Below are 24,145 nucleotides of genomic sequence, written 5' to 3'. Positions count from 1 at the left end.
ATACATACATACATACATACATACATACATACATATATATATATATATATGTATATTTGACAGCTTCGTTTATCGTCGGTTATCAAGGTCGGAAGTAACGAGGCACGATCGCCGTTTCGAATTCTTCGTTCACGATCTCGAACGTCAGGAGAAAAATAAAAGAGAAAATAAAAAGAGAAGGAAAAGGAAAAAGAAAAAAAAAAAAAAGAAGAAAAGAAAAAATCAGAAGCAATCTGTTACCGAACGAGTTCGATGATACCAACAAAAATTTCTCTTTCTTTAATCAAATTTATTTATTTATTTATTTTCTCTCTCTCTCTCTTTTTCTTCATATTTCCCCCTCCCCTATCCTTCTTCGCCCCTCCAAGTTTCTTACTACGAAACACACGATTCTACTTCGGTGAGAAGTATTCTACATTCTTAAAAAGCGTGCGCACGTTGCTCCTTTTCTTTCTTTCTTTATTTCTTTGTTCATTTTTTCTTCTTTTTCTTTCCTGCATGTTTTCCTTTGCTCGTTAAATGTTTATACAAAGTTTTAACCCTTTTATAGCGGTCACACTTAATATCTATGATATAATGCATTTCAGTGAATATACCGAGCACTATTCGAAAAACTATTGCAAAGGCATCAAGGAACCATCCCTCCCGTTCTCGCGATTTCTTACGACGCGTTCCGCCATATAAAAACTCGATTCGAGTCATCGAAACTCGATGATTAATTAATTATTTCACAATGCGTAATAGTCCCGAACGTCCGTACGAGAAATCGGTAGATCCTTGGAGGAACTTGCATCGTTATTATATTTTTTTCCCTCTTTTCTTTTCTATTTTTTTATGCACTCCTACGAAACGACAACAATGAATGCTTTAGGTACTTGGTAGTTTTTTTTTTCTCTGTCACTCTCTCTCTCTCGATCAAGGGATGAACCTCCAAAAAAGCGTGAGTAACTATTATTATTATTATTATTATTATTATTATTATTATTATTATTATTATTATTATTATATTATAATTACTATTCTTGTTATTATTATTTTTATTATTATATCATTACTGTTATTATAATAATTATTATTGTTGTTGTTGTTGTTATTACTATTACTACTAGACGAAAGAAAAAATGGAGAGATAGGGGTGGGGAAAGAGAACAGAGGAAAAAATAGTACAAAGAAAAAGGAACACCATACTCGAGACATAAGAATGCGAATGTCTCTCCTACGTTCGAGAGCGTCCTTCACAAAGAATATAAAAAAGATAAATGACGAGATAGAGAGAGAAAGAGTGTCTCTCCTCCCTTTCCGTAATAATCAAGAGATAACAGATATTGCAATTAGTCCTATGAACTTTAAAAAATTCTCCCCTGAGTGCGAGTCAGGAACGTCGAATAATCGAATTGGAATGGCATGCGTGCATAATGTATGTATGCGTGTGTGCCCATGTCCTTCGTATTTGTTCCTCTTAGGGTCTTGTATCATGCGTGTGTGTACTCGTGTTATGCGATAAAGAAGAAAGCGAGCTCGAGTAAAAATTTAGAAAAAGATGATTGTAATTGAAAAAGAAAAGAACAAAATTACATATGCTATGCACGTATGTATACGCATGTATGTATGTATGTATGTATGTATTCATATATATATATATATATGCATAAAGAAGATAGAGACCTTCCTTTGACTTCAGCAACGTGCGTCTCACTAACTCCGTCTTTCGTTCGCTTACGTACAATAAACATGCTCTCTCCTTCTCTCTTCCTTTCCCTCTCCCTCTCACTCCCTCTCCCCTCCTCTCTTTCTCTCTCTCTCTCTCTCTCTCTCTACGTTTACCGTAAAGAAAGTAAAAAATAAATATATATTATGTTGGAAGAACCATGCGCGATGATAATTTATATTTACAAAGGTAAGAAAACGATAGTAGAAATTACTTTAAAAAAATATATAGATAAAAAATACCGATCCGTGTACAATGACGTACGTACGCGTGCCTGGCGCGTATCTAATTGCATATTTTAATAATTGCGTATCAATTGCATATCACGTGTTCACACACGCGCGACCTTTTCTTTTCTTTTTTTTTCTTCTTTCAATTTTGCTTTCTCCTTTCCTTAATTGCGCTTTTTATCCCCCTCCCTTCTACGCGTATCACCGTCTCTCCGTCTCTCTATCTCTATCTCACCGTATCTATTATTAATCATTCGTTTCTTCTCGATGAGAAGAAAAAAATTAAAAGTTTATACGACTTTTCATCTCTCATTTCTATGAAGAGTCGAATCGAAAATGTTTAAAAAAGCTTAGCCGTTCTAATGGTGCGTTACGAAAAGTAGCGTTAGTATCATCGATATCGTATCGATATGTGTGTATATGTGTGTGTGTGTATATATATAAAATATATAAAAAAGAGATATATATATAAAATTATAAGAGGACGTCGCGATTATCCTTGTAAAAAAAAAAATGCATTGCCACGGGCGATCGCTGATAATTATTTTTGTCTTCCATTGTTCGTTCGTAATTTTCATTCTTTTCCTCTTCTTTTTATTTCTACGTTGTTCCTTTTCTTTCGTTTTTGTTTTTCTTCTTTCTTGACTCTTCAATCGATATTTTCGGCACGTTTGAAACACCGAAGAAAAAAATGATAATGCCGCCTCTCTCTCTCTCTCTTTCTCTCTCTCACACACTCTCGCTCTCTCGCTTTCTCTCTCAAATTATTTTTTCATTCCGACGACAGACTAGAAATCGTTTCGACGAACCGGTATACATTCGAAAAATTTCGAATTTCTTAGATTATTTTGAGTACTTATCAATAATACGTACGAGAAGATTATAATTAGTTATAATTCACGGCGCGAAGCCTCGAAAAGGAGAAATCGTTTTACGTATGCGCGAAACTTATTTCTGTCTTCTCGTCAGCCTTTAAAAGGAAAACCCATCGCGACTGTCAACGCGATATCATCGTAGAATATATGGATGATCGAGTTTTATGACCGTTCGTATAAAATGGAATTTCTTGGATGCACCTGGCAAATGGAATATGTGTTATCGTTATTTATGTATTTATATGTAGGTCGATAAAGAGTTTTAGCTCGGTAAAATCTCGATTGGGTTAAGTCATCGTGCCACTTTATATATATATATATAAAAAAACAAAACTTTTACGAATGCGGCTAATCCGATGATGACTGAAATAGAGAAATGATAAAACTGTTCGAACGATCGTGTATGTGGTGTATGCGAGCGTGTGTGTTAATTCAGCGTATATACACACATACGCGTGTAAAAGGTACGTTATCGTTTTGTGTTTTTCATGCGACTTGTTACATTAACATTTTACAATTTTTTCTTTTTATCACCTTTACAATAGCCGATGGGTAATGCCATCGTCGAGGACACGCAGTGTACAATGTAACGTATCGGTGTATACAAACAAAAAAAAAAAAGAACAAAAAAATAAACAAAAAATTACTTATGCCAAAGCGACTCGGCATAGATTATTTGAAAAATAACGTAAGAAAATTCTTATCAATGTTACAAGCGCAAAGCACTGTTCTAGCATCTCTATTATTATTATTATTATTATTATTATTATTATTATTATTATTATAACGCATTTATTTTACGTTGTATTCGCGTTTGAGATGTAGGAAATATTGCGAATCTGATTGTCCAAAGTCGTGGCCGTGTCGCGATGCTTTATGAATTTATAAAAAAGAAAAAAGTAGTAGTAGTAATAATAATAATAATAATAATAATAATAATAATAATGATGATGATGATGATGATGATGACGATGACGATGACGACGATGATAATGATGATGATTAAAAAAATAAAAAAGATAAAAAACGACAAACAAAAGAGTGCTTCGCTTCGATCTTCTGTTCGCGTTTGGAATGTATCGTCCTGACGTAGATACGTATTTTTGCAATTGGATTTATTCAAAACTTACGCGAAAATCTAGATGAAACTAAATGCTCTCTATCTCTATCTCTCTCTCTCTTGCTCTCTCTCTCTCTCTCTCTCTCTCTCTCTCTCTCTCTCTCTCTCTCTCTTTCTCTCTCTCTTCAATCATGTCAAGGAGTAAAATGTGCCACGACGTTGGTGAATGAATTCTGTACATTTATCCTTTATAACGGGACCGTTATTCTATCTGTCTTAACGTTATTACAAAATGCTTTAAAAATCCTACTTGATCATATGAGATTAAAAAATATATGATAATGAATCGTCGTCGCGTTGCGTCAATTGAGCTAATCTTCAATTTCATTATATCCTCGATGGAAAAAGTCGATAAAAATAAAAACCTTTGCTTGAAAAACTATTGCTTATACATACATAACTGATCGTGATTATGTAAATACGTTAGAAACGTTTTAATGTAGTATTTGCACGTCAATGTTAACGTAATTTACGTTGAATGTACTGTGCGTGAATAATTGTTCGTTTTAACGCGGTATTTAACTCAACGATACACGTAGATCGCCCTGATGTGCGTATAAAAATTCTAAAATCATGTGCAATTACGAACGATTGTGCGGCTCAATTGATCCAACGGCATTTAGCGATTTTTTTTTTTTTTTTTTTTGTCGAAATAGGTAACCAAGGTGTACGATCACTTAAGATACTAAGCTAGGATAACGTACTTACACACAAATGATCGATATACATGGTATAACTACACTGCGTTCTCGCAAATATGTAATAAAAACCTGTATGTGTGAATGTCGATAATGCTTCGATCGAGCTATCATCTAATCAAATCTTTCGTTTCTCTCTCTCTCTCTCTCTCTCATTCTCTCTCTCTCTCTCTCTCCTTCACTGCCTCGTTCACCTCGTCCCGTCTTCGTAGATCCTTTTAGTCGTGCGGATTAGTTTCGTTCGTCGTCTTTTACCTTCTACTCAGTTCTGTTCTTACCGCTAGGAAAAGAGAAAAATAAAAGTTAATTTCAACTCGTCCAGCATCGATTCGATTTAATTCAAACTCCTACCATCGATTATTTCTTGCTTCATCTTTTGAAACTCCTTGCGCACTTCCTTAATTATCTCTGCTTTAAACGCCTCCATTTCTTGCGCCGTCAACGAGGAACCGTCGTTAACGCCATTGACTTTGAGAAGCGTGTCCTCGGAAGCGGAGCCAAACCTTTTTCGAACCGACTTTGGTGATTCGGCTCCGTTGGAAAATTTATTGTTCGACGAACTGCTCTTGTCCCAAGACTTCTTGTCCGGTGAACTTTCGGGTTCCTAAAAGGATAGACGAGGGTGCTCGTAATAAAAGATATTTTGGCTCGTAAAGGGAACGCTCGAGAAGGTGGACTCGCTTAAACGAACCGGTGGTTGTTCAGGTTGCTTCTTCTCAACGGCAGCGCGTCTACGTGCGAGCGTTTTCGCCATCTCGTCCATCATAGAAGCCATACCGCCACCTCCGCCTCTTCCCAACGTCCCGTAATTGCCACCGCCTCCTCCGCTTCCGCTACTGCTGGTACTCGAACCGCTATTTTCCACGGGCTGCGTTTGCTGCTGGCGAAGAGAAGAAGAAGAGAAGAAGAAGAAGAAGAAGAAGAAGAAGCGTCGTTTATATAACAGGACGAGGAGAGTTTAAGTTTTCATCGTTGGCCGACATACCAACCTGCTTTTTCTTGAGCCTGGCAGCCTGCAGGGCCGCAGCGAGAGAATTGGCATCCGGTTGCGGTGGATCGTTGTTCGCGGTTACGGAGGGCGAAGGGGACGAGGATACGACGGCGGAAGAAGAAGAAGAAGCGGAAAGATTCGAGGCATTGCTTGCGTTAGGCGCGGGTGGGGGTGGAGGCGGAGGTGGGGCAGCGGGACCAGCCGCCAATGGTACCATGGGGGGCGGCGGTGGAGCGTAAGCGCTAGCGGCGACCGCGTGGTGTCCTCCGCTGGCATACTGGTTCACCGAATTCGAGGGGGTACCATAAGGATTCGCGTTGGCGACAGCCTGCACTTGTCCGGTAACGTAAGACGGTGGCTGTGGTTGCGACACGACACCGTACTGCGTCTGGCCTTGTTGTTGAGCTACCACGGCGGCAGCGGCAGCGGCAGCGTATTGGCTAGCCGCCGAAGGTGGACCGCCGGCGTACTGAACGATTGAACTGTTGCTCGCGTACTGATTGCTAGGCCCGCTACCACCACCGGCACCGTATTGCGTGCCCTGACCGCCGACCACAGCATACTGATTGCTCTGACTGGTCTGACCAGCCTGACCACCGCTACCGTACACGTTACTACCCTGTCCGTTGTTCCCGTAAAAGCTGTTCTGACCGGCAGACGCGTACTGATTCGGATTCTGACCCACGACCACGACGGATCCGGTCACGTTGGGATTCGAATACTGATTGTTACCGGGCGCTCCTCCGCCGTACTGATTACCCTGACTCTGTGCCGCGTAGATCGATTGCGACTGAGCCTGCGTTTGAGAGGATGGCGATTGTGCGTACTGATTTATCATCATCGGGGGCGGCGGTACGGGTGCATTGAAGTTTATCATAGACGGCGGACACGGAGGAGCGGGTGGCGCCGCGGGTGGTTGCGGCGGTGGTACCGGAGGTCCACCTCCGCCAGCGGATAAAGGACCGGTCGAAGAGACTATCGGTCCTTGCATCCCCTGAATCGCCGGCTGCTGTTGCGGTTGCGTCTGCTGTTGAGCGGCCTGTTGCTGCTGTTGAGGTTGCGGCGCCGGCGGTGCGGACGACGTTCTGTGATGACCCGATTGTTGCTGTTGCTGTTGCTGCTGCTGTTGCTGCTGCTGCTGTTGCGTCGTTGGCGGACAGCTCGGTGAAATGGCGCTCGGACTGTTCGTTGCTGTATAGAAGCGTTTCAACGTTCTAGAGAATTTGTTTTTCTGTTTCTTTTTTTTTCTTTTTTTTTTTTCTTTTCCCATACGGGTTTTAATGTACGACCTTATACAGGTTAATTCTGATAATAACGAATGGTTGCAACTTACAAGAAAGCTAGAGTCCATTCCGGTTACCAACAAGAACCTGTAAGAGCGCTCTTAAGTAACGTACCTTGACTCTGTTGGGACATTCTGCGCTCCTGAATGATCGCCACGTCTTCTCTGGTCATAGTCCTAGATTCAGAACGAAATCGATTACAATACGAACGACGCTGTTACGCAGTGTGATGCACGTATGGTTAGTGCAAAGCGTGTTCGATCAGCCAACTAGACTAACAAATAGAAAAGTATTATATCTCTAACGATCAGCTATATCTAGAGAACAATGGTGTCTAAAGTTCGTCTCAACCACCCTAGCGATAAGTGCTTCTATTAACCATCCTACGTACGGGTTTTCGAGTATGTAATAAACGAATATATCTATTTTCGACGTGTACGTCGATGATTATCGGAAACGAATAACATACAATCGTAATCTCGATGCGATATTTGTTCGAGATTAAAACTATCGCAGGCTACCGCTAAGGTGGCTAAACATTAATATCACGTTACACACCCGTAAGGACGCTCTTGGAAAATGTCAACTAACGTCTAAAACTTATCGGTAGGCTCAACGCATTATTTACATAGATTATCGCTATTGCTATTATTTTATGCGCTTCATCTAACAAGTACCAGAGGAGGACCCGGCGTTTTAGGAGTATTGAGATGAAAAAGCCATGGATACGAGATAGAGAAAGAGAAGGTGGAGAGAACGAGTAAACACAGCTGAGTACCCCAGTACCGTTTCTAATCTTGTACCGTCGTCGTGTCTACTGCATCTGCGTTACAACCATCGCCCATGTGGAATATCCACCGCGATTACTATTAGACGAATTTCTTTAACATTTTCATCCACGGATCTTTTTGAAAAAAAAGTTGAAAAGAAAAAAATTAAAAAGAAAAAAAAAACAAGTAAAAGAATCAACGCGAACGAAAGGACGTCTCCGGGTTTCAGGTTTTAATACGATGAATATTTTTGTCTTCTTTTCTTTTGCAAAAAGAGAGAGAGGGCGTTCGTTCAACCGAGAAAAACATTTCTCGGAATGGATGGTTTCAATATAAATACTGGCGAGCGTTGAATGGCGAGACGACAAGTAGAAAAACGAATTGCCGTAGCTCCTCGAATAGCTCGTACGCATTAACGAACGATGACTATTTTCAATGGAACTTCGAGCGAGCACACTCAGCGACAACGTGACTTGATATATTACACGAAAATGCAATATCTCGAATCGGAATTATAAATTTTCCTCTCTCTCTCTCTCTTTTTTGTTTTGTTCCTTCTTTTTTTCTTTTATTTTTTCTTTTTTTTTTACAACCACACGTACGAAACGTAACGCGAAAAATCAAAAACGACCGTGTATACTGACATTTTACGATTTCGAGTTATTTTCGTCGACGGTCGACATTGCTGCATACACTCTGAACATTATTTCGGAGGTCTCGAAAAGGTTATTTCCTTTCTCTCCTTTTATATTCGTACACATTCACCAGAGTACGTGTTGTAGGAAAATTAAGCATTGAAATGTCAAAGAAATGTTCTATCAATTAGAAGAATGCAGAAGCTATCATTGCATCGTGTGATAGAGTGATCGTGATTCTAGTGGGGGGGGGGGGGGGGAGGGCGGACAAAAAATTAAAGTCATGAGAGGACAAAGTTTGAAAGGGTGAAATGATTTTCAAACTAAGTATGAAAATAAGTAAGAAATATTGTGTGAAATTATTTCGATAGGCAGTTTTTTCTCGTTCTTTTATTTATCTATTTTTTCTGTTTTTTTTTCTTTTTTTTTTTTTTTTTTTTGTTGGATATTATCAGAATACTTGGACTCGTATAAAAATCGAGATTATCGAAGATCGTCGAATAAATTTAACACAAAATTTCTTTTACGATCAGACGTGAGATATCCCAAATCGTAAATCACGAGTACATGGATAATATCGTCGCTTAAAAGGCGCAAAATCACCTCGTGAGTCCCTCGGCCGGTGAGCCACGCGAACAGCCCACCTGAATGACGGTGGTGACGGCGCTACTAACGGATGGATGATGACTGGGGGTTGGTGTCGGGGGCCCGACGGAGAGACCCGTTTGGCCCCCGGCAGGAAGATGGCCCAAAGACAAGGAGACTCGCGCGCTATGACCTTGACTGGAACCACGCAACTATGACCAAAGGCTCTCAACCCAAAAGGGGGCTGCTGATTAAACGTCTACGCGTTCCGTTTGACAAAATCTCTAACGTTTTGATATATATATATATATATATATATATATATATATATATATATGAAAGAAACGCATGTACGTTCTTACAGCGGAGCCTTAAATCTTGGTAACCGAAATAATTATCCAGCGACACTGGACGAACGAGCGAGCTTATTCAATCGGTAGGTTCAGTACGAATGAATCAGACTGTTTTTTGCTCGGTCAAAATGATCGAATGAATTTTAACGAATGATCGGAACAAAGTTCGTTCGAGCTAAACAGTGGGATACATTGACTTTGACAAATGAATATTTCAAACTCGTTCGATGATTCTAATAATAAAACGCTTTTACGCACGGCACTCTTTTTAGCGTGATCGTCCGTAGACAGGACAAAAAAAAAAAGAAAGAGTCTCGACAAGCAAAAGATCACCGACCTGTATCCCATGTCCTCCTCGTATTGAGCGTTCGCCAGCTGCTGCTGCGGCTGTTGTTGTTGCTGCGACTGTTGCTGTTGTTGCTGCTGCTGTTGTTGCTGTTGTTGCTGCTGTTGTAGTTGCTGCTGCTGCTGCTGATAAACAGGTTGCTGCTGAGTCGTCGGTGCGACTGCCGGACCCAGACTTCTTGATATGTTGCTTCCGTTGCTTAGCACCTACGCAACCGGTCGAACAATTGAATCGAATTGAATTGAATTATACTCTGTTAAATGTCCTGGGACTGCGGCATCGAGGAGGGTAAGCGTAAATGCGGGGAAAAATTTCATACTCGCACCTACGTTAATTTCGGATCCGTCGAGAAAGAAGGTCGAAAAAAGAAACGATCGTTAATTCGACTAGAGACTTATAAAGTTAAACGTAATGATCTTCTCAATAATTTACAAGATAAGACGCAAATTTAAGTAACCGAAAGAAGAAATAAAAGTCGGATATCTTTGGAAATGTTCCAACGTTGCCTTTTGAAGTTATTATATAAACGAAAGAAAGAGTTTCCAGATAATTAGTAGATACTTGATTAAAAGTGTCGTGTCGGTAACGAGATACGATCAATTCTAAGGTCACCATGTACTAATTGTAATTGCCACGAAACTAATTATTCCACCATTCTTCTTTATCTCGCGATATTAACGACGCGATGACGAAGCGGTGTCTTTTGAAATTTATGCCGAAAAAAAGATGCAAGGTCGTTTGGAGGAGGATGATGACCGAAATTAATTTAACAGACCACCCTCTTTTTGTCTGGATAACCACGCGATAACGGTCAGCTAATAGTCGTCGTCCTGTCCCAGTAGCTAACAAGAGCGATCGTAAAAGAGGGACTGAGAATGAAAAATCATCCTAGAAATTTCTCATAGTTTTTCACGAATTTTTCAGCTTATATATACAAATAGATTTATCCGGAAGTAATCGCAAACGTCGAAACGATTTTAAAACTCTTACGTTTTGAATACTATCTGATTTTTTTTTTTTTTTTTTTTTTTTTTTACAATGAAGAGGAAACTTACGTCAAGAGCTTGAAGCATAGCACTCGCAAAAGCGTCGGCATCGTCCTTACTAGAAAAATTCAGTCCGTAAACCTGCTTGTTGTCTCTCCATTGATGGAACGTGACCGTTGCTTGATTATATTTCAGTCCTTTAAGGATGGCGCAATTGATAACGATCTCGTGATCCTGTAACTTTCTCCCAACGACGCGGAAGGTGTTGTTCACCTGATGGTGATATAGCTGGACCTTGGAAAGTCCTGCCGAGGTACCACTCGGTATCCATTTTTTGTTGACGTCGTCGTAGACCATCACCGCCGCCCGAGCGGATGATATGCTCACTTCGCTGAAAATAATTAGAGAAAAAAAAGTTGTTCTTTAATTACGATGAAAAAGTTGGTAAAACCAGGGATCACTGTAGCAAGATAAAAAAGGAGGAAAAAGAGAGAGAGAGGGAGAGAAACAGAATGAAAAAGCTTCGTTAAGATGAATCTTCCGCGACCGAGATAGGTACCTGCTAACTACGAGCTTGAACACTTGCCTTTGCTCGTTAGCGATTTAAATAACTCTCAAGCGTGAAAAACCTTCGACCCCTTGGTATAATTCGATAATTCTCTTGCAATTAATTAATAATGTTACTCGTAACGTTATAACGTTTAATCGTGGTGTACCAGCTCAGATTTCTAATCAGCCAATGCAATCGCACGCGAGACGGTATTCAACGGTGTAAGATATATACGTATGCACGTAGAACTACATATCTAGGTAGTATACAAGTACGCTATGCAACTTTATTTTTCTCTACGACATTACGCGTGAAAGTAGCGTGACTCGATTTGCTGCTTAAAAAAGAACGCCTAAGGTCGACGTAAAAGTGAGAACGCAAAGCAGCTCATTGACGTACGTTCGTATATCTGTATGGATATAGACATATATATTATTATGTACGTATCACCAGGAGCCAGGTAGTCACTCAATTTGTTTGCGTAACATCCAACGCGATGAAAAATCCCTTCGACTTCTCGTCCGGTTCGAGTATCGTTCGAGTATCGTACGAGATCGAAGCTCTCTACTACATCGATGTAAGCGCGCGCGTTATTTGTACCTCGAATCGTTTCGAGTTTCCTCACGTATCCGTGTAAACGTCTGTGAATGAAAAGAGAAAACGTTTTGAATGACAATAATGTTAAAAATTCCATTTTTTTTTTTTTTTTTTTTTTTTTTTGAAATAGAGAAAAGTGAATGCTTCGAAAACGTTTTCTCGATACGATCGCGTATCGTATCGTATCGTATCGTATCGTATCGTATCGCGAAAGCGCGCGTTTCGAATAGCACGAGATGAGAAAAGCTCGCTTAGTATTTATGATTACTTTTTTCCTTTAAAAACATGACTCTTATCGTTCTCGCGACGATGTCAAAGCAATAATCCGCATTTAATCTCTAAAGGACACACCTTTCAGAGTAATTAAAAAAGAAGAAAGGAAAAGAAAGATACGGATAGAAGAAGAAAGAAAATGTTCGGTTAAGTTCCACGAGAGATTATTTCCGACGATAAATCCGCAAGGCTTTCTCGGTTCGCGGAGAGATTGAGAACCCGAGCTGTTTCAACGGGCTACACGTTGATTCGAAACGAAACGATGCTGCTGTAGCTGTTGCCGTTGCTACTGCCACTACTGCTTCTTGTAGACGGATATTTTTCTTGCTTCCTTGACTCCGACGACGAGACGAAGAGATCGCGTTTTAAAGAACAAAAAAAAAAAAAAAACAGGTCGGACTATCTCCGAAAATGACACGAAGCGTATCTTCCACCTCGATCGTCCTACATAAAATGTCTTTCCTGTGTATTTCCGTATATACAAGTTTCTGTATATATGTAAACACGGAAAGAGAAAGCACAGAAGAAAAAAAGAAAAGTGAAAGAGAGAGAGAGAGAGAGAGAGAGAGAGAGAGAGAGAGAGAGAGAGAGAGAGAGATTAATGTAAAAAGGAAGGGGAAACTCGATCGAAATTTCAAAAAAGAAGAAAAAAGAAGAAAAACGGACAAAATGGCGGTGTCTCGGGAAATGTTCCTGTGAAATAGTTTTTTTGTTCTCTCTCTCTTTCTCTCTGCCATATCGGACGGCGCCTGTCGAGGATACCCGACAGAAAAAAAACGGCTAGATAGAGGATGAGAGATAAAAGCCGATATTAGCATGCAGCACTACCATGCCCAGTGATATTCCCAGATAGGTAGCTCTCGTCGATTCGTCGTTGCTCGTTGTCGCGACGAGACCGTATTGCTCGTAGTGGTTTCATATTCACGCTCGGTTCAGGACGGGGTGTACCGTTAGATCATCGTCCTTCTAAGTCTTCCTCAACCTGTTACCTCGACTTCGTCGCTATTTCAGAAGAAACTTTCGATCTCGCGCAAGACGAACTTGTAGCTCTCTATCGAACAGTTACAATTATTCCCCCTTTGAGATTTCCGATCCCGTGAATGTATAAGTTTCGTTTCTCTTCGATTTTCTTCCTCCTCTTCCTCCTCTTTCATCGTCTAGCCGGTTTCGAGTTCTCGATGTATAACATGATCATTCTGATAGAACGAGAGAGGGGGAGAGAGAGAGAGAGAAAGAGAGTGCGGTACTAGAGTTTAGCAAAAGTCAAGCTCGATCTCGCGTCGTAGATACATATGTACATTTCGATTACATCTCGCTGTCACTCGAATAATCGACGCAAACTATACGATCAACGAATTATTCTTATCCGCTTCTTCCGCTCGAAATCACAGATGACATTTCACGCTGCTTCGACTCGTTCGATCGAGCTTTCGCTTTGCGACCAGTTTATCCGAAAAATCGATGAAGTTATTTCGAAAAAAAATGAACGATGTCGTCTGGTTTTAAAAATCGAATTTAAATAAAATCGAAATACGTCCTAACGCGTTAGTTGACCGATCATCGAAGTTAGTAACCTTTGACTACGGATGAACTTTACGTTTTAAACGAATTAAGATCGTAACAACGTTGATCAACGTTATGTTCGCGAATGTCGAGCTAAAACTTTCTATTTTAATCGCGTTTCCGTTTGCTCCGATAATCGAGCGCACCTCCACAGTTCGGAATTCTGACCTCTCTGGTTTCGAAAATGAGAGAAGAGTAAACGAAGAGGACGATAAAAAGGAGGATGGAGACGAAGGAAGGTAGAGGTGGGGATGGGGATAACCCTAAGCACGATAAAATTAGCTCATCGATTCGCGGAAGAACTCCTGGATGGTGTTACTTTCATCGCGATTGATCGTTAAAACGAGTCTCCGTGCGTTCGCGAAACGGGAACAGGACGAGGTAGGATGTGGCTAAGATACTGCCACATCCATCACTTCCTCCTCGGTGCTGTCGCACGTAGTACTTACCACTCGACACACCAAGCTAGAAGTCGCGATAACGCGAGTTGGACGCGAGATTTGACCAACCGACGATAGTCGCGTTTAACCGACCAACTATGGAATCGATCGAGGATCGATCGAGAATCGATGGATGACGTTTGAAAGTTCTACGATAGCAAAGTCGATTTTTTATTTCTTTTTTTCTTTTTTCTTTTCTTTTTTTTTTTATAGATATATAAGGAAAATTTACTCTCGATGCAATATTTCGTTCGGACCCGTTGATATCGTTTACAGGAGTTTATTCCTTCTCTCGCTTTGACAAAATTTACGATGAAATTCTAAAGATAAGATCGTACTCGAGGGTGGTTCGTGGAACAACCGAATCGATGAACGACGCTCGTCGCGAGAAAGAAAAATATTGGACGATATAAATCGGGAACTTTAGTAGGTCGGACTTCCACGAAATAACTAAAACCCTCTGAATTTTCTAAGAGTCGCTTCAGCAAGGATCGACGAGGACGGTTTAGATTTCAACGAAAATGATGATCGTCCATAGTTATTTATTGTCAGGGTAAACTCCTCGTCGACTATTTGCAGGGAAGCTTCCCCTATTGAACCACCGAATGAATTATCGATTTAACGCTATTTTGAATTCGGCTCGCTTGAGGGAGTTCGCAATTTGAATCGTGGTTATCGGTTCTTTCACTGATAAACAATGCGATAGTATGATCGTAGTATTGTTAACGCGGAGAGATAAACGTGATATATAGTTGAAAATGTCAAGGTAACGTAAAAAAACACTGATATTTACCTACATACGTACGTAAGTACCATCGAATCGAACAGCACCTCGAGTAACATTACGTTAGACGCGATTAGAATTTCCAATAGTTAGGAGAAAAGGCTGTGATATAGGAGAATAGGTAAGCATGTAAGTACCTGCTGCGAAAGATCCAAACCAAATAATAACATTCTCGCGCTTTGTAAACACTCGGTGTTACGATCGTTCGGGAGTGGTTTACTCGTGTTCTCTGTTCTCTACGAATCGTGCGAGTTCCCGTAAAGATCAACGCGTCAACTATTAGAATACTCGTCCAAATATTACAAACTTCTCGAATTTCTACTCTCGAGAACTCGACGCGGGTGGTACAGTCCAAGAACGTTTCGCGTTTCCTTTCGCTTTATTTTCGTATTTTTCCTATCGTATCGCGACCAACGTGACGTCCTACTGTATAGAAGAACCACACGTTGGAAAGAATATAAAAGAAAGAACTTTGCGATTTGTTTTCTTTTTTTTTTTTGTTGTTCTTTTTTATTCCCTTCTCCCTCCCCTCTTTCCTCCCCGGCCCCTTTCTTTTTCGTATCGCTCGACGTTCTGCGAATAGGAACGAAATAGTTAAGAAATTCAGGTCATAACAATCATCTCCCCCAGCATTACCACGTGCTCCTTTCGGTGTCGGCGACTGTCGAGAATTAGGACGATTAATTGTTCGGGTTAATGACTGCGACGCTTCAGAAAAGAATTTAAATATCGACCCGACGACCGCGAGATTTAATTTTATTCGAGGCTGCCCGAATAAAGAATATCGAGATACCCAGGAAACATTCTACACAGATTTATCCGATCGATCCTCGATAAATTTTTCAATTACGAATCGGTGACGTCAATTTCTCCCTCGTTATCGTATACATGTGTAGATTAACGATAACACAGATTCTCTTAAAAAATCGAGAGCGTCTCGTTGATCTTCCAGCACGTTCGTTCTTTCTCTCTTTACCAATAATAATCTCATTTTCAAGAGTATAAAAAAAAGAGAGAGAGAGAGAGAGAGAGAAAGAAAACCTGCCTTCGCATTTTCATCGAACTGTTTCCGATGAATACGTTGAAAAAGGATAGAAGAAACGTTCCGTTTCCCTTTTGTACTCTCTCACTTCCGTTGATGACGTCGATGATGTTGTATAGATATCTAATACATTCATAGATATACGACATACGCGAACCGTTCCGCTCTCCAACTCGACTGCATCCCGAAGCTTTCTCTATAACGAATGCAACAATGTAAAACGATGATGCGATTGTCGCACTAAACAACGTATCATTTCGTTTTGCAAATGAGCCTACGCTCTTCTCTCTCTCTTTCTCTTTCTCCCTCCTCGAATATCAGAGATAGAAGCGATATAAGATTGTATGCACGAATCGACTGATATGTACTTTCTTTATCTCTTTCTCTTGACATAGGGATGGCGAGAGAGAGAGAGAGAGAGAGAGAGAGAGAGAGAGAGAAGGAAAGAGGAAACGGTGAATGCATATGCATATTTATTCAGCAAGAAAGCGAGAGAGAAAGAGAGAGAGAGAGAGAGAGCAAGAGGGCTATCGGTGTTAGCCCGGAGAAGCATCGAGTTACTTCCGCGAGATACCAGCTTTTCATGCTTTATGCTCTGAGAGTTACAACATCCTGCAAAGCGTAACAAACATGTGAGCGAGAGCGCTATTGGGAACGCCGCACGACAAATTTATATTGCCTAAGGCATTTTCCCCTGTAGTACCGAGCGCACCGGTTGTATAATAATTTATTAGGTTTCTCGACGCATCTTGTTCGACCTTGCACCGGCCTAACATAAATCTTTTCTCGGCTCGAGTATTCTCTTCCGCGGTCGTTCGGTGATGACGTACGACGTATAAGTTACATTGATTTCCTAGAAAATCAACAACATTGTATCCATTAAAGAGATTTTTCTCAAGAAAATTCTAACCAGGCGTTATAACAACGAGGTCAACGAGTTCGTTCACACCAATGGACTTTAATCTCGAAGTTAGTCCTAGGTTTACAAGGCTAAAGGCTCCACCGACGTTCTCTAATCTGGCTAAGAAAGGTAGAAGAAAGGGAGGAAAAGTCCCTGACAGTGGAGCGTGAGTCAGATCGTAAGAGACGACAGTCTGGCTTATTCGGTCGCCGTTGAAACCTAGAATGGATACTCTTCAAAAGGAGGAGGAGGAGAGAAAGGGTACGGCTTTGTCTTTAAAGACAACCCGATACAATCGCCGAAAGCAGCAGCATATGGTAACTGAACGGGTACATTAATTGGATAGGTAAGTCAAGCCCCGAACGGACACTCGAGTAGTTCTTCGTTCGTTCGACCGATGTTATGCGTCTGATATACAGGGTGTAAAAGAAGTACACGCTTCGATCGGAGAGGAATTAATCAAAATGTATAAAGAAATTAGGATCGATCGGATCGAAATCTAAGTCAAACGTTTTCTATCGAACATCTATCTATTTCTTACGTCTCGTTCGTTCGTCTTACTTCTGTGTTATACAAACGGTTAAAATGTTTAAGTAGCTTTTTCGAACACCCTGTATAATACATATGTACGTACATATACCTATATACACCTTTCCCCTCGTTCCTAAACCACCCACGTCCCTCTTTACCCCCTGTGAACGTACGATGTATCATCTTTTCACCGGGGGACCATGCACTAGTCTCGCGTATCACCGGCTTCGAAATAAAGGTACGGAACTACCAAGGACACGAGGGATGTAGAAATCTACGAGGTATCTTCTTCGTCTCCTTCTTCTTCTTCTTCTTCTTTTTATTATACCATGTCCTTTGTGTACGAGACAGCTTGGACGCGAACATTATACCGACTTAAATGTAAGTCGAGCCCTTAAAGAATTTTATAAATCTATCAGTTGCGACGATTTAATTCTACGTCCAAAGATTCCTCTTGGATATTTTTCTACGTTGAACGCAGGAGTAGAAGAAGTAGTAGGAGAAGGCTCTATCAATTCCGTTGTAACGACACGACCGTGATGACGTCTGTATTCTCTCTGTGATCTATTTCGTTAGACGAAGAGTGAAAGAGAGAGAAAAAGAGAGATAGAAATCGTACTTGTCAATGCACGCTCCCGTCTAACGTTTCCGTTTGATAGTCGGCGTAACTTCAACGTCTCTAACATTCCCAACGAAATTTGACGAGTATACAGACGTTTATCCAGCCATCGCCAAAGTTCGACGGAAAGAAGAAGACGTTTCGGTTTCCACTAACCTCGTTTTCTCAAACTCTCTTCGAACTCCCTGTCGATCGGATGTCGCAAAAATATACGGAACTAAATCGAAGTCTTGACACGGGTTGGACGGCTATGAAATCTGTACCTGCTTAGTCGCTTGGCAGAAAAAGCCAATTGATTTTTCTACAGTATTATTATATTATTATTATTATATTTTATTATACAAATTTTATTTATCCTAAAAGAAATATAAGCTATCGCGAAAAAGACGATTGAAAGAGTCATAAAGCTTAAAAAAAAATATATTTCCGATTAGTGCAAAAAAAAAAAAAGACGATTAGGAGAGTCGTACGAAAATGAAAAAGATATATTTTTGATAAGCGTAAAATTTTGTCTTCTGTTTTATTCATACCTATTTTCTATTTTCCTTTTCTTTCTCTTTCAAGCTCTCCATTTCTTTCTTTTCAAGGTACGCAGCAATTATTGCTAACTAACTCAGAAGCGACCCCGTTTGTGCCTTTTGGCACGTACCTCTTAATTAAACTCATGAGTGAGCACGAGAAGACTCTGTTAGTGTGCATAGGAAAAAAGAAGGCAGCTTTAGACAAGTGGAACGATTCGTAACAAAGGCATATAAGGCTACGAGAGAACGTCAACGAATCTCGTTTGAACTTAAAGAGTTTCCTCCTTCGACAGGAAAGGTAACAAAGTGGAGGAAGGTGGATTTTTCGGCAAGAATAACGGATTTGTATGATATAAATATGTGATAAAAGAAAAGAGAGAGAGAGAGAGAGAGAGAGAGAGAGAGAGAGAGAGAGAGAGATCGATCATTAACAGAGAGATCTTCAATAACAAAAGCATCTTTGTTACAAGATTCGATCGTAACGAAAAAGTTTCGTTCGATGCAACATGATAATGCCACGACACTTGTAGCTCTTTTTCTTTTTCTCTTTCTTCTACTCCTTCTTCTTCGATCGCATCATCGTCCTGCTGCGACGCTTTGCGCATCATTAACATGCGCAATCCCATTAGCATTGGAATCTTCTGTGGTTACTCCCCGTGTGCCGCAATTGGAACAATGATTATTATGCCTCGACGTTCCTTTGGAATTCAAGCGGGAGGAGGACTACTACCTCTCTTATCGAGCTTTCGTTTATTTTTTATCTTTTTTAAGCGAGCTTTACGACGAACCAGAGAGACAAAGGGTTACGCTACAAAGGGTAAGATTAAACGTGTAACAATAATCGATCGCGAATAACGTATCGTCGAAATCCGATATATTATAATCTACGCAATTTTCATAACAATATTTTCATTAATATCGGGAATTATCGCGAACGGGGTTTACCTATAAATTTATTTCTCACGGCTTGTCTTCTGTCTCGATCGTCGCGAGATGCCTCCTCGAACTATTTCGCAAAGAGACGATGGAAGCTGACGATGCAAATAACTGTGGTACGTTGACCCTAACACGTTCGGAAGAGTTTGAATTTCTCGGTGAATTTGCTCCGAGTCTCCACTTTTTTCTCCTTACATTATTATAGAACGGACTAAAAGTTTCTCTCTCCTCTCAACCCCCTCTTCTCTCTTTTTATATATTTTATTTTTCTTTCGATCGAAGAATAAGGACGACACAGGAGCGACAGAAGAACGCATTGATTCGTTCCTTTATTAAACGGATCAATGTGTAGTCGTCGTCGTACCATCAACTCTTTCAACCGGTCCGCAAGCCTTTTGTTTCTCGTTAACGCGCTTTTGTGCGCTTTACCAAAACCAGTCGTACGTATGCATTAACTTATAGCATGAACTCTCGCATTTAACCGAACCAATAAAAGTACGCACGAGTATGATCGTAAAACAGTCGATCTCTGTGTCATAAAGATCGATTAAATTACATTAAAAAAGAAAAAAAGAAAAAGAATTAAAAATACAATGAAATAAATAAATAAAAAATAATTGAACGAAGGTACAACAAAATAATGCGTGCAGCAGAACTCAGAAAATGTATCGATCATCGAACAGGTTCTCTCTCTTTCTTAAAAGACCAAACGAGAGTAGCGATGGTAGTAGCAGTGTAATAGTAGTAGTGTAGTAGCAGCAATAGTAGTAGCAGTAACAGTGTAGTGATGTAGTAATAGTAGTAGTAGTAGTAGTTCTATAGAGGAGTTTGGTGGACTTAAAAGCGTGCTCTTTCTCTTTCTTTCATTCTACTTGTCCGGTAGTTCGTAAGGCGATTATACGAAAGGAAATCGGATTTTATGGATAATTCTTGTTTCCTGTCGGTCGTAAAACTCGCAAAGCGTTTCGAGTCGAAGAAGAGAATGAAAGAAAAAGAAGAAGATAGAAAGATAGGTAGAGAGAGAGAGGGGGGGGGGAAAGAATAAGAACAAATGAAGAAGTAAAAGACAAGGGGATACGTTTGAAGTTAAGCAAAAAGAAAAGAGAATTGTAATGCTTTAAAGAGAACATGTAGTGCAATCGTAAATGGTACACTCGGCAAAAATAATCGCTTCTTTCCATTCGATTTCAATTTTATTGACAACATTTTTACCTGAATCCTCTGGTAGTACCGAATAATGGGAAATAGCGAGGTCGTTGAAGTTCTCTATGCGACACGACCAGTAAAAAGCGCATACAGAAGGCGCACACATGCGAGAAGCTTTGCTCGAGTGAACGCGCAGATGCGTCATCTTTCGCGTTACATGTGACTTCCAGGTGCACGCTCGTTAGACTCTCTTTCTCTCTCTTTCTCACACTAGGTTCCCGATGACGAAGAGAAATATCCTAGTGAAATTAGGAAGAAAATATCGATCGAGCTCGCCCTTCTTTGCCACGTACATGAAACTCAAGAGATTCGAAATGCCCCCCGCACACCCCTCCTGTCACCTCCCCCTCTTCGTACGTACGTACACACACACACACACACGCATTTCGATGACTCATTCGATCGATATCGTTTATCGTTGTAATAACAATATATAAATAAAAAAGAAATATCTTTTTCTTATCTTGCAACGAAATACCTTTTTTCAATTCTACGAAAGTATAATAGAGAGATAATAACGTCGACTAATCGCATCGCAATTCGTAATGATCCATGAAATCATCCGCGATCCGTTCTTTCTTTTCCCCCACTTCCACCCCTTGTTTCGAGTCTTTATCGGCGACTTCGAATCGCGATCTCGACCGATCTTTCTTCCGTCATTTCTTTTTCCAAGGACAAAAGTGGGTCATAAGTATATCTTCTATTCTCAGATTATTATTCATTCTTCGAGGAGCGTAACAACGAACGCAAATATACGGAACTGATTAGCAAATATCTAGGAAAATAAGCTAGGATCGACGAAGCGAGAGGACTAGATCTCTCTTTTATTTTAACGCGTCTCTTTTATTACACTAGGTTACGTTTTCTTTTCAATTAAAAATTTGTATATAATTTACATTATCTATATAACAATCCTACCTATCTATAATAATTTTCTTTACTTCGTTCGATATTCCTGGAAACGTAAATACGATATTTCTTCGATCTTTTTTCTCGTACGGAGGAAGAATTACAAGTTACCGAGGGAAGAATCATTTTTTAAAGCAGCCGGTCCAGGATACGCGCGCGTATAGTCCTTCCGTGCGAGCGAGCGAGCGAGAGCGAGAGAGAGAGAGAGAGAGAGAGAGAGAGAGAGAGAGAGAGAGAGAGAGAGAGCGACAGAGAAAGAGAGTCCCACGAAAAGTCATCGCACTCGCCTTGACATCGATCGCATTTTAAAGCCACCACGTCGTACGTGCGTAGTATCGCGAGATCTCCATACAAGAAACCTTCTCATTGGAGAAACAGAGAAAGAAAAAAAGAAAAGAAGAAGAAGAAGGAGCTGGCGAACTTGGAAAAAGGAAGGACGATGCAAGGATGTTGAGTGAAAGAGAAAGAGAGAGATAAAGATAGAGACAGATATACATATATATATATATATATAAAGAAACAGAGGGAGATGGAAGAGGACACGTCGAAGGGCGAGGACGCAAAGAAGGGCAGGAAAGCAGCTGGTGGCGTTGCTCGTTTTCACGATGCACGATACCGCGGATGATGCTCGATCGAAATGCTCTGTCAAAAATCGTTACTTGGTCCCCCCGTCATACCACCTACGATATCTTTCTCTTTCTCTTTCTCTTTCTCTTTCTCCTTTTTCCTTCCCCTCCTTTCGACATCCTTCCTCGCCCTTTCCTATTATATTCGCTATCTTTCTCTTTCTCGTATACGTATACACGCTCCTGTCGTCTCTCTCTCTCTCTCTCTCTCTCTCTCTCTCTCTCTCTCTCTCTCTCTCTCTCTCTCTCTGTGCGAGTGTGTGTATGTGTGACTCCATCTCCTGTCGAGAGAAAAAAAAAACTTGCTTGTTCCGAACCAAAAGGAAGTCTTTAAACTCTGTTAGATTCTACGAGAATTTTAAAGAGAACCGATGAGTTAGCGAGGGAGAAGCTAAAAAGAGAGAGAAGAGAGGAATGGAAAGAATCCTTTTTGCGAGCGTCGTGATGGGGGATTGCCAGGATGATCGGGTGGCAGAGGGTCAAGGGCCGTAAACAGTCCGTTAGGTCCCCATGTAAGGCCTTGGAAGGGGAGAATGAGCGAAAAGGTGAAGCAGAGAAATAAAGTGTATGGAAGAGAGAAAGAGAGAGAGAGAGAGGGAGAGCGAACGAGCGAATCAGAGAGCGAGAGAGAGAGAGAGAAAGAAAGATTTGAATAAAAACAAACGAGCGTAGCGAGAGTGAGAAAGAAAAAAATATGTAGGGACAAAATAATAAGAGAGAGAGAGAGAGAGAGAGAGAGAAAGAAAGAAATCCAACGGCTTTGAATCGACTTAACTGATTTTAACACTTTCGAAGAAATATATATATATTACTCTTCGTCGTCGTCGTAGGTTCGTTCGATTTGTGTGTATTCGATAATGCCGTGTGTCTACTAGTAAAAAAAGCTCTTACTTACTTCATATTTGCTTGGCCGGGAAGCGTGTGCTATGCCCTCGTGCAAGCGTTATTCCTGCTTCTACAAAGTATATCACCGATCCCATGAAAACACGCGAGATTCGGACAAGACTTTCGGTAGTTCGACATAAATAACGCGCGGCACTAACACCACCGTGACACCCTGCTACTGCACATCTGGCCGGCCATATTGCCGACTCTCGAGATTCGTTACTCCTACCACCACCGCCTTCGTCGTTCCGTCTTGGTGCGCGGGCGCCATCATAGATAGGGAAACTATCCTCGCACGCTCGCTCCCTCGCTCGACGCGATCCACCAATCAGATGACGTCTTCCGCTATTCGCTTTGTCATTGGTCCTTTCCCATTCGTCGGATTTCTTCGAGTTCTTATTCGCTGATCGAATGTTTATATGTTTCTCACTTTCTCTCTTTCCCTCTCTCGATCCGATACGATACGATTAAATGTTAATTATTGAACGATCCAACTTTCGATTTTAATTCGCTTTTTTATTGTTTTTGTTTGGTTTTTTCTTTCTCTATTTTTTCGTTTACTCTTCTCGTTTAACAATGTCTTATATGTGTATCTCGAGATCACTACGCATATATATATATATATATATATATATATATATATATATAATATGTGTGTATATATATATACAATGTGATATCTTTACGTTATTTATTCATATTAAGTTCTCTCCTTTACCGGTGAATAGCAGGAAACAGCTTTCAACGCTCGTGTAACGAGAGTTATAACTAAAGAACTTTCGAGCATATTTAGCGAGTTCCGCGATTATGCCTTCTATCGGAGTTTCCTGCGTGTAGAGATTTACAAAGTTAATTAGTAATGCTCTAATTAATCACGTTTCATACACGCTCCTTCGACCGAAAGTGCACCGACCGTGATTTTGTCCTGCCTTGTCTGAAAAAAAAAAAAAGAAAAAAAAAAAAAGAGAAAAACAAACGGCTACTAAAAATACGATGTATCGCGTTATAAGAGATGATTTGTATACATAAGCGACATTTAAGATGTTACCTTCGCATACGTGCACACACACGCGTATATACATACATATTAAATTTGGTAATTAAAAATTTACCAGCATACCTGGTTTACAACGATTTAATAGGATTTGTGAAAACCTTCATTTCTCTTTGTTCGCATATTTC

At 40.5% G+C, this 24,145-nt stretch overlaps 1 protein-coding gene across 3 annotated transcripts; it reads right to left on the bottom strand.

The window, feature by feature from the left end:
* Positions 1-4,019: 4,019 nt before the first annotated feature.
* On the bottom strand, positions 4,020-23,186 carry LOC122633170 (protein enabled-like). 3 transcript variants are annotated; one of them, XM_043820777.1, is made up of 9 exons: positions 22,974-23,186; positions 10,650-10,971; positions 9,586-9,800; positions 8,914-9,093; positions 7,020-7,081; positions 5,621-6,813; positions 5,323-5,511; positions 4,983-5,235; positions 4,020-4,911 (listed from the first exon to the last, which is right to left on the bottom strand). In XM_043820777.1, the coding sequence occupies exons 1-9, from the start codon at positions 22,976-22,978 to the stop codon at positions 4,883-4,885; spliced, it is 2,448 nt and encodes an 815-aa protein (XP_043676712.1). In that variant the 5' UTR covers positions 22,979-23,186; the 3' UTR covers positions 4,020-4,882. The 3 variants fall into 3 exon arrangements, with proteins under 3 accessions (XP_043676712.1, XP_043676713.1, XP_043676714.1); XM_043820778.1 differs by having other exon boundaries at positions 5,323-5,508; XM_043820779.1 differs by lacking the exon at positions 8,914-9,093.
* Between the last annotated feature and the right edge of the window lie 959 nt (positions 23,187-24,145).

This window comes from Vespula pensylvanica, chromosome 11 (genome assembly GCF_014466175.1).
Source record: "Vespula pensylvanica isolate Volc-1 chromosome 11, ASM1446617v1, whole genome shotgun sequence".
NCBI lineage: Eukaryota > Metazoa > Arthropoda > Insecta > Hymenoptera > Vespidae > Vespula > Vespula pensylvanica.
Note: the sequence above shows the minus strand (reverse complement) of the source record. Positions and strands in the feature narration are given on the sequence as shown.

What these genes read in the sequence shown, in the direction of transcription:
- LOC122633170 (XM_043820777.1), bottom strand. An exon ending in GAGGAGGACATGGGATACAG is followed by an intron (nt 9,094 to 9,585) that starts GTCGGTGATCTT and finishes GCGTGGTTCCAG; the next exon opens with TCAAGGTCATAGCGCGCGAG. An exon ending in CCGGCCGAGGGACTCACGAG is followed by an intron (nt 7,082 to 8,913) that starts GTGATTTTGCGC and finishes TTCTGAATCTAG; the next exon opens with GACTATGACCAGAGAAGACG.